Source organism: Coffea arabica, chromosome 10e (genome assembly GCF_036785885.1).
Source record: "Coffea arabica cultivar ET-39 chromosome 10e, Coffea Arabica ET-39 HiFi, whole genome shotgun sequence".
Classification (NCBI taxonomy): Eukaryota; Viridiplantae; Streptophyta; class Magnoliopsida; order Gentianales; family Rubiaceae; genus Coffea; species Coffea arabica.
The window spans coordinates 44,411,103-44,422,643 of record NC_092328.1 but is presented as its reverse complement, the minus strand read 5'-3'; the positions used below and the strand labels follow the sequence as shown (position 1 = coordinate 44,422,643).

At 36.6% G+C, this 11,541-nt stretch overlaps 1 protein-coding gene across 5 annotated transcripts; it reads right to left on the bottom strand.

The window, feature by feature from the left end:
* Nucleotides 1–3,976: 3,976 nt before the first annotated feature.
* LOC113712735 (PHD finger protein EHD3) lies at nucleotides 3,977–11,530 on the bottom strand. Of its 5 annotated transcripts, XM_027236277.2 has the most exons (8): nucleotides 11,375–11,530; nucleotides 10,259–10,666; nucleotides 7,514–7,747; nucleotides 7,317–7,410; nucleotides 7,078–7,181; nucleotides 6,354–6,443; nucleotides 6,149–6,193; nucleotides 3,977–5,308 (listed from the first exon to the last, which is right to left on the bottom strand). In XM_027236277.2, exons 2-8 carry the CDS (start codon nucleotides 10,544–10,546, stop codon nucleotides 4,406–4,408), a joined length of 1,758 nt encoding a protein of 585 aa, XP_027092078.1. In that variant the 5' UTR covers nucleotides 10,547–10,666; nucleotides 11,375–11,530; the 3' UTR covers nucleotides 3,977–4,405. The 5 variants fall into 5 exon arrangements, with proteins under 5 accessions (XP_027092078.1, XP_027092077.1, XP_071923408.1 ...); XM_027236276.2 differs by having other exon boundaries at nucleotides 7,078–7,410; XM_072067307.1 differs by having other exon boundaries at nucleotides 7,078–7,410; nucleotides 10,259–10,551; nucleotides 11,375–11,518.
* Nucleotides 11,531–11,541: the final 11 nt, after the last annotated feature.

Sequence of the window (11,541 nt, the reverse complement as noted above, 5' to 3'; positions counted from 1 at the left end):
GCTGGATTGTTGGTAGAAGCAGCAACTTGGCTTGAACTAATATCAGTTTCTGCAACTTCTCCATCTTGAGCAGTTTTGAGAAGCTTGCAGGACCTCATATTATGTCCCCTTTGATGACAGTATCTACACTTGTTAATCTGTCCCACTCTTGTCACCTTCTTCTTAGTTTTTTCCTTGGCTTGTTGAACCTCCTCTGCACTTCTTCTTCTCAGCTTCTTAGGCCTTCCAGGTGTTTTCCCATATAAGAGTGGCAAAGGACCTTCACCAACATCAATAAGCCCCCATTCACTTTCTCCATTCATGGGACACACTGATCCTTCATAGCACTTCATATATGTCTCCACTGTATACCATTTTGAAACATATAGCAAAAGATCCTTTTTAACCATCCACAATGCAGCAATGGCATAGGGACAGGGAATACCTGTTAGTTCCTATTTTCTGTTGGAGCATGTTTGCTCCTTGATGTTCACTGTATATTGGTCACCATATGGGCAGCTGACTTCATAAAGATCATCATTTGATTTGAATGGAAAACAATCAGGTGCTCTATCTGTATTTTTCTGCATAATATGAAGAATTCTGGGGCAGAAGGATAAGTCTGCAACTTCTCTTTGGCCAGATCCCTATTTTTTTGCATTCTCTGCATCATGTACAGCCGTATTGTTCAAACATTTCAATTATTGGCTTCTCTCTAGCATCAAGATTTTGTTGTTGAAGTACTCACATATATTATTCAATAACATAGCACATTTAGGATGAGTGCTAAAGTAAGCTCTGCTCCATTGATTTAGTGGTTTGTCATGGCTGCCTCTATATCAATTTCAGCCATTTCTTCCATGCTGCTAATGAATTGAGTGGTGTTGTTGCTTTGACAATAGTCCATAATGCTCTCCTCAAACCTTCTCCTTTGAAACCAGCAGATGAAAAATTATTGTGCAAATGTTTCACACAAAATCTGTGGGCTGCATTTGGAAAAATCATATCACATGTTTCAATTAGACCTTTTTGTTTGTCACTGATTATTGTCCATTCATAATCCTTTTCAACCTTCAAATCTTCTTTCAATAGTTTGAAGAACCAGCACCATGAGTCCTTATTTTTACCCTCTGCTGCAACATATGCAATTGAAAAAATGCCATTATTGACATTAACTCCAACAGCTGCTAGCAAAACTTCTACTGATCCTTTCAAAATAGTGTCATCTACTCCAATAAATTGCCTACATCTAGCTAGGAAACCATGCTTCACTCCAGCAAAACAGATATACAGCCTCTCAAATCTACCTTTCCCATCAACAGTTTTCATTATAACAGTGCTACCAAGGTTGGATCTTAGAATTTCATGCATATAAACTCCTAATTTGCTATACTGGTCTTTTTCATTGCCCTAAACAATTTTCATTGCTTTTCTCCTTGTCCTATTTGTTTCATTTTTTGTGAAGGAGCATCTATTTTCTTTTATTACTGTCTTCCTAAAATGCTCCAAATCTAATTTAGAATTACACCTAAACTCTTCACAGTACTTCCTAGCTACCCATCTAGAATGCACAAGAGGGTTATCATATGTAAAATCACATGTGTGATTATCTTCAAATGTTCTTATTTAAATAGTTTCACCCCACTTAACTTTCTAGCATATATAACCCAATTATATTCACTATTTCTGCATCTAACCCTCACCCTCACTGTATCTTGTTTCACAAACTTACAAAACTTGCCTTGTTTCACACTATAATTATGTACAGCAGTCTTGAAAAGTTTCAGACTTGTAAATGACATGTACAGCTCTAATTTTGGATTGTCAATATGTTTAGAATCAAAAGAACGAGACCTCAATTTAGACTCTTTATCATCAGACTCATGGATGCTTTCAAAATCAGATTCAGAATCAGGAACTTGCTCTGTTTCATCAGAATCAGGAACCTTCTCTATTTCATTCAAAGGATCAAGAACCACATGTTCTTTCCTGTGATTATCTACCCCCAACCATTCAGCATTTTTGTCAATATTATCATGAAATATACCATCATCACCTATTTCATAATCTGAATCAATAGTTGAAAATAAAGTCTCATCACTTGCATTGGAATCATTATCACAATTATTAGCAGCACACCCTCCTTGACCTTCATCCCTAATATCATTGTTACCATCACCATTTTGGGGTTCATTTTCTATCTCATCTACCTCATACAGATCATAACCAAGTTGTTGTACTAGAATTTCATGAAAGGATATTTCAAGGTATAAGTTAACTTCCTTAGTTGGTCCAACCTTCCCCTTAACATAACCATTCAACTCCCTATTGTAGTTTATCCTCCTAAAAGTGTTATTTTCCCAATCATAGTACACCTTATAACCATATACACCAGTACTCTCAGTTAATCTATCCACTTCGAAAATACTTAGACCTATACTCTCAATGTAGTCAAAAACACACAAATCTCCACCTTCATAATGGGGATCAGGAGTATATGAAATGAGGCCTCCATGGTGACATCTTAATGTGATAAATGTGCTGCCTGTTTCTGGTTAAAGAAAACAATATATATCAGACTCTTCAAGAAAAAAAAAGCTTCATCATTTCAACACAACAAACTGTTGACCTACACAAAAACTACCTAACAAGGACCACTTTAACACTTTTTCCATACACATGGCCGGCAAAATAAACCAAGCATTATTGTTTATTAGTCACTCTCACCACAAAATTATAGTCAAGCAGCAACTATCATCAGACATAAGGGACTACATTCACACTATAATAATCAAACCAAGACAAATTTTTTAATTTATTTATACCTCATGCAAATGGCCAGATCTGGAAAAAAAATAGCCATAAATTATAGTGGGAAAAAAATACAAACACAAGGGACCACATATCAGGTTTCCTTCTCCAAAAAAACACATATCTTTATGCAATGTAGTTGTTGATTTTGGGTATAAATACCGTAATTTGGGGGTGGACAAATGTGAAGCTCTTTCTTTCGCAATGCATTTTTTTCTTCACCTAAAATGCTCCACGAATGCCGTCTATGCCCTTCTTCTTGTCAGCAGATACTCGAAAAGTGGATGAAACGATTGGCCAAACAAAACTTTTAGGGCTGAAGAATGGAGAGAAAGAAGGAGAAGACTGAAGCTTTTTTCTTTTTGCTATTTTCCAAATTTTCGTCCGTTAGAAAAAGTGGCTCCAGTTGGATCTGACCCGGTTATGTTGGGTATAAAGTTGGATCTAACGTATCGTACTTCTCACGTGCAAAGTTCCGTCCCAATATTTAATTTGTCCTCCATTTCCTGTCAATTGTCATTAATTGGCCAAAATTACGGAACTTTGAGGATGAAATGTGTTTGGGGTGGAACATTGAGGATGAAATTGGTCAACCCCCCAAATTTTGAGGATGAAAAGTGCATCAGGTATAAATAAAATTTATGGCTATTTTTTTTAAGATCAAATTGACATTGTGAAACACACAGCAAACAGCATCAATGAAATAAGAAAGGAAAATATCAGTTTTTATCTCTAAATTTTGTATCATGAACACATATTTCGTGTTCAAACTCGTACATTTAGTATCTGAACTATCAATTTTTGACCAATTTCAACCGCAAATAGGACACCAATCAATTTGAACGGAAATTGAGCACTTGATAAGCCAAAATTTGTTCAGTAAAAAACCTTACACGACTTAAATTCAGCGAAATAAAACGACTATATTCACTCTTCCAACTCCAATACCTTTCTTTCCAACTCTAATATCCGTTCAATCCAATTAATTTCCTGGTTGATGATGAAATTGATAAAAAATTGATAGGTCAAATACTAAATATGTCATGCTAGAAAGTTTGAGAACAAAATGTGTCCATGACCCAAAGTTTATGGATGAAATCTAGTATTTTCCCAAACGGGAACTACATGTTCATCTTACCAACCATGATCAAAAGCACTTGCTAATCTAAAAATCAAGACTGTCACAAACCGGAAATCAAATATCTACTTGAAACATTTCAACGATCTTTTGATGTTCAAGGCAAGGGATGCTCTCATTTTACAACAACATGAACTACTACCTTAGGCCGGGTACTTTAGAAAAGGAGAGAATCCACTAACAAGCAGAGCCTAAGAAGGATTTTTAGGATGCCAAACAGAAAGACTGCCCCAGAAATATGCACTTCAAAAGGGAGCAGGCTAACATTCTACTTTTACATACTGCAATTCAAGGATGTACATTAAGCAGAGCCATACGCGCCTTTCCACAGTGAGAATCAACTTGTTGACTAAGTCTACGATCTATCCAAAACACCAGCAGCCCAAAGGATGCAGCAAAACTACTCAATAACGTGAAAATTACAGTTCTATCACAAAATTCCCTCGAGACAGTGTACAAGGGAGGTTGTCCAAACAGTCAGATTTTTACCCGCCTAGCAGCCAGATCTTCCTCATAGTTAAGAGTTCTTGCAGCATTTAAAAGCATGTCCACACCACCAGATTTTTCTAGAGCCTCCTCTTTTTCCCCCTTTTCTACATGAGGTGTTTTTCCCTCTCCAGGTCTCTTGGTTAATCTCCTTTGCAGGTTCTCATATGTCCTTTTAGCCTTGCGTATGGACCGAATTTCAGCATCACACCTTCTACAAAACCATTTGCCCCTAGGAACCGTGCTGCGTGGTGGTTGCATGCAGTAGATGTGATATGCATGATCACACCCATCACACAAGACAATCTTGTCATCATCACGATCAGCAAGGCAAACTCTACAAAGACATGAAGGACAATACCACTGGGGGCCATAAGAATCCAACTGCTTACTCGTCAAGCATCGTGTGTGGTAAAACTTGTGGGGGCAGAAAGCATGGCCACATATTTTAGGCTTTTCACCATTTTTTATGTCCATTCTACAGACATTGCAATGAGTAATAACTTTACCCCCTTTTGCAACATTAGTATCATCATCTGTTAAACCATTTGAACTCTCCTCCAACTCCAGCAGTGTTTCTGCATTACTAAGCTCATCAACTCCATCATGAACTAAAGACCTGGAGGCATTCAACCTGTCACAAACCACACAGTTGTCATGTGGTGATTCAATCCCCTTAGCAGTACAACTGGCACAGTACCAACTTCTCTGAGGACTTTCTTTGATTGGAGGCTCAATGCAGGCGACGTGATACATCTCCTCGCATGAATCACAGACGAGACAATCTCTTCCATCGGCTTTGCCTCCACATCGCTTGCAGGTGCAGACTTTGTATATGCCACAGGCATCCATTTGCTCCACTTTAGCATGCATGTCAGATTCTTGGGTCACAAACTGTTAAACAATAAATTCCATAAGTTCACTTCCAGTACCTAATCACATAATAACATGATCCTGAAACTACATTTCATTGCAGAAACAACCCTTTTTTCAACAGCTTCCATATTGGATAGCAAAGAAAATAATATGACTAGCGATATATTTTAATATTACAACTTCTCGACTAGATTAAAAATCTGAGCATATGATCCTGAAGAATCTAGGTGGCAAATCATTGAAAGTCCACAAGACTTTTTAATCAAATCTAGTGATACACAATTTATACAATTTGAAAAGAACTATAACAAGTGAATGTTCAATTTATGCAATAATTAATACTTACATGATGCTAACTAGAGATTGATCCAGTGAAAACACCAAAATATGATATCGTACAAATTCATGCAAATAAAAACCAGAGATCTATCTCCTATGATACTTAACCAAACACATTAACAACAATCAGAATCTCTAGCAGCTTGTCATGTCCTATGTTCATTCCAGACTAAACATCTCTTCAAAACAGATTCTAATGCTTCACCTTAAAACCCAGATATACGGACCCCTAAAAATATTAAAAGACTGGGGGAAAGATGGGGGAAAGAAGAGAGAGAGAGACAGAGCAGTTTAACCATGCACTCATAGCATTACTTCCCTCAAACAGCAATGCAGGAAAAGTGGTTGTGAATTTTAGTTTTTACTTTCAGTTATTTGTTCCCTTTTGTACAATCTAGAAACAAACATTCAAATATTGTCCAAGCAAAGTGGTAAAATAGGTTTTTCCAGTAATACTACTTGATCTTCAAAGCCAAACCAGCTAAGCCAACCACCCTTTTACAGAAGCAAAACCCTCACCTCAATGGCACCATCATCAGAAGCAGCACGCAGCAACCCCCCAATCTGACAAAGCAAACAACAATAATTACATCAATATATTGACCTGTATAAAACTGGAGGACAATGCGACAAACAAAAACTGTATAAACTGGAAGATAATAGGACAAACAAATAAAGTGACACTAAAGACAGCACAGGAACATCTGCAGGAAGGTACATCTACCTGTTTATGGTACATAGTCCTTGACTTTTCTGAGAGATCCTTTGCAAGGGCAACTATGTCTGTGCCAACCTTCTGAAGCTTGGTCCAGATCTACAAAAGTTGTTCAAGATCCAGATACAAATCATGAGAAGCACTACCACATCATCGTCAACTTCATTTATATATGTTGTTCCATTCAGGGAAAAAATACTATTTGCTTTTGCATAAAATCCATGTTCAATCTGATAGAGAAATGCCAAGACTTTTTGAAACCGTGACAAAAGAGTTGACTAATCAGCTTTTTACAACTATACACATCAAATTCCTAATATGCCTTGATGTGTTTCAGATGTAGATTCAATCAATTACAAGAAGAAGAAGTTTTCAGCCACCAAAAGAAGTTTTCAGCCACCAAGCCCTCATCATCGATTTCGGCAGGTATAAACATTTCAAGAAAAGAGGAATGAGAACACTACAAACTCAATGGTCCTATACTTAGATCACCAGACAAGGCTCTACAGCACCTAAATGCTGCAAAATTAGTCAATGAAGCATGGGGCATCCAATTCTGTTAATAACATATGTGAGATCAATAGCAACTGATTCTCTTCTAACCATGTTTTATTTCTCCTGTCTCTGATGAGTACAGATCTCTTAAATCAGCAAATAAGTAAAATTACTTTAGGGATTCAAGACATTAAGCATGCAATAACAGTTATACCTCGAGCATGCTTTCAAAATATACCTGTTGAATGTCTAAAAAGAAAAGCACCGGTGATTTTTCATACGCTCCTTCCTTTATCCGCGAGTTCATGAGGCTAATATCAAAAAGTTTGTCTGCCTTCATCCCTTGAAAATTTTCAAGAAGCATGTTGCACAAAAGGGCAAACTTTTCAGACATGATAACATCAGAAAAAGTTCTTTTGCATCTCTCTGTGACTATCCAATTGTTAGTTTCATTTATAGACGAATCCAATATGGCACCTTCAATGCCATTACAGGCATTTTGGATCCGGTCATGCAGACGCCCTGAAGGAGAGGAGCACTTTTTCCCATCCTCACAAGAATTAACGGACTCCTGGAGACAGAGTATTACAAACACAAATCACTTAACGCTCAAGAAATGATAGTGCTTTGTCAACCTATGTATAGTCTAGGAATGTACAAAATGGTTAGCATACCTTAACTGCAGATGTGCAGCCATTTTCTGAAGGATGCACAAGTGCGTCCCGAATACACTCCTCCAGACCACCTTCACCCTTTAAAGACTTGTATATGTGCTCCAGAACAACATTTCTTAAGTGCTTAAGTGAGGGATCATAGGAAAAAGTCATTCCCACATGCATTCCCGTCCCAGCAACACCAGCGTGTGCAGAACAACATTCATTATCCACATCCCACAGTCCTTTAGTCAACTGCAACATATCAAACAGCAATGGTATAACTACCAAAATAGCACAAGAATAAATGCACAAAGGCAGATAAATAATAAAAAGATCCCGACACACAGGTTTTAATATCTTCCATAGGGGAAAATGACATTACAAATATCCTAGTCTTTCGAATTGTGATAAAAGGGAAAATAAGTCATATATGGACATGTTGCCTTGGCAGACTAATCACTTTTCTGGTTTGATAGTTTGTCCAGGGCAAAACGTAGAAAAGTTAGAACTAAGACACAACTCTTGTCAAAAAGCATGAAGAATGGTGCTAAAGGAGTGTTTGACTGGATTCTAACTCACCAGTTGAGGCCATGACACTACATTTAAAAAAGCTAATTTCTTGTGATGTGAAATTTTGATATTTCAAAAGTGCCCTTCACTGCAACATCTTACATCAAGAAACAAAAGGGCATTTTTAAAGTAGATTTAGTTTGTAGTTAGACTAACTACCCATTTTCCTCCTCGAATGTAAAACCGACAATATCCTAGAATTCCTTCACAAGCTATGACCACAGAGTGTGCAAAAGTGAGCAGTTTGCGCAGAAAAAGGTTTTCCAAAAGAGCAGCAGAGGCATCTTGTATTTTCCACAATTCAGTACCAAAAAAAAAAGCCGCATAGCACCCTTGTGTCAATTTCTAAGGACTAAAGATATTATGCATGAGGATTGGCAGGAAATGGATAGATTGTGCTAATAAAGAAGAAAAGAACAAAGAAATACCATCAATTACAATTGTGAGTCCCTTGGCGAAAACAAGAAGATAAGACAGTGGAGTGTTCAGTGGAAATGATATTGATATGAAATCTCGTTACCAGCAATGGCTGCTGGCACATTATAAAACTGAAATTGTTGTTCGACAACAGTCACGTAACAGATATTTATTTTTATTCCAGCATATTGAAAAAAAAATTTCCAAACCTTTTTGCATCTTTAGCACGTGTTTTCAGATGTTCTATCTCCATCCTGTAAGAATTTTCTCAGATGAGGTAAAAAATCTAAAAATACTATAAATTCAAAGGCTATTCACTAAATGCCTTCACAAAATTTTTTATTTTTAACTTAATAAAATAATGCAAATCTGCACACAGTTGATACTAGGAAAACAGATACAAACTAATGTCTGATATTCCTGGTAATATCTGCATTGATAAAGAATCTGGTACAATGTCAGAAGGATAATGAGATTGGAACTGAGAACAAGAAGAATTATAGGAGGCACCTAACAGCTACATCCATCTACAATTTGGCTTGCTAAAACCAAAAATATAAAATATAAAAAAATAAACCAAGTTCCTGCAGAAAACTCATTCCACCAAACAAAAAAGGTATGCTGGCTTCAGAAAAATCTTTAATGTGCAAAAGAACTCTTGCAACCATATCAATGCTCAAAGAAGAAGGGCAAGCCTGCCATACTACAGTATCAGTTCTCTTGGACTTGCAGAACATAAATTTATATATATCCTATTTATCACAGGAACTTTTTCTGTCAAATAGTTTCTCCTTTTAATCCTAGTGGGAGAAACCAAGATCCGAAGTCCAGCCAATCCGAAAACATGTGTTAACTCAATAGACAGCTAACATGTCTTTTGCTTTCTTATTCTCATTCTTTCCCAGCAATACCCTTTACGCTAACATTTTTGTTTTTCTAATGGTCTTGACAAGAACAAATTCCACTGCAAACAATCTCTGAAGCAACTTATGCAGGAGCAGCTATCACATTCTTCCTATCAACTCAATCTGTGCATAAACTCAAGTTTTCATCACTTGATGTCCAAGTGTTTTGTGCTAGTTGTCATGGCCTTTCTTTTCCTAAATGAAAACAAAAATTGTTTAAAAGGGTGACTCCTTTCTCACTGAGTCAATTTTAAGTCCAGAAAGAAAAAAAAAGGAACAAATAACAGACTTCAGGGAATGTCCAAGATGCTGTGTGTCCTACTAACAGAGCAAGAGAAAAATTACAAGGTTAGGCTCAAGAAAAAACAAAGAGGATGCAGCTAACCATAAACTATACAGATAATAAAAAGAGATGATACATACAGATCTCTGGCACAAACAAACATATTCAATTCTATTTAACCATTCAGATTTGTTCTCTTCTCAAGAGAATCTCTATTCAATCTCTTCATCATGAATTTTGATTGCAAAAATTTAATCATTATCTGCGTGTTTGTGCAAGACACTTCAGTAACACTTTTATCAAAAATGTGACTACTATCTCATGCTGTCAATGGAAATAGCATAACGTTACAGATACCAACACAAGGAAGAGAATGATATTAGAATAGCATAGTAATAGCCATGGAAATGCTTGAAAAAGAACTGAAAATTTTTAATAGCTTAATACAGTTTTAAAACTCAAACTAGATCCAAATGCCACCACAGAAATAGCATGGCAAAGGATGTTTCAGTTAACGATGTATCAATCAACCCAGCTTAACATTCTCTCTGTTCTTAATAATTCACAACAGCTTTATTGCAAACTTGCCTTTTCTTCAATTTGACCAGCCAAATCCCCTGAAGACCTTACACCTTCAACTGCTTGGGCACGTTTTCTCCTCTTGTATGTCCGAAAACTCTCTCTTGAGGACCCCGCAATATTCCCATTTGCAGTCTGAAAACTCTCTCCTGAGGACCCTGCAAAATTCCCATTTGCAGTCCGACCATTTTCAGATTGAACAACAAATCCATTCGTGTTTATATTTCCATCCACAGCCTCGCCAACTGACCCCGTGACACCAGCACTACCAGTATTATCCCCATCTTGATCAACCATCTTACCTTTCAGGTTAATTGGAAAAAAAATAAATCTAAAGTACAAAAAATTTGCATCTAAAAACTCCTAGGGTTTCACCGTGCAATTCCAAATCTTTACAACCACAATTCTTCAACTTCTCTGCAAATTCATACAAACAAAAGCAAACCCATCTTACCATCAAAATGATAAAAGGATCGCAAACGTAAATTCCACAAAACAAACAACTTTTACAACCAGAAAACTAGGGTTTCACAATTTAATTCCACCTCTTAAAATCCAATAATCTTCAGGTCCTTAGCATAGGCAGCCAAAGGCAAACCCGTTCCCCTATTCTCATAATACAAGACTTTTTAAACTAGAAATCAACAAACTAATAAGCAAAACTGCATTCTTGAATCCAATTCGTTTCAGAAATATTCAGGCAAATCTAGTTTCACACATGCACAAACACATTAAACAAAAAAAACCCATTTGAAACATCGACTACTCAAGAATTTCAAAGACCTACATAGTCATAATTCCGCTAAAAATTCCCAATTAGTACCATAAAAACAATGTGCTGCTATTATACATTACTGGAAACAAAACAACCAGATAATAATCGCATTTCAAACATAGAAAAGACAAAATTCAAGAACTCAGTACCTCTAAAATCACTAAACTTGATCAAAAACAAAAAGAAGGAAGAAAAGCCAAAGAAAAGTAACAAATATGACTCCTCAGCTAGTATAAAGTTAACAAAAACTTAATTCATAAAAAATAATAATAAATTACATTAAACAGAGTAAAAGGCACAAAAACCACACGCTAATGCATTTAGAGGACCAGAGCAATAAAGGGACTTACTTGTGTAAAACAAGGTGGTGCTTCTGAGCCCTAGAAATGAAGAAGTTCTGACTTCTGAGATAGAAGAGAGAGAGAGAGAGACAGAGACAAGAACAGCAGCAAAAGAAGAGTTACCATCCGAGAGGGTGTATTTTAAAGTTTAAAAAAATTGGAGGGGGCGTTTGGGT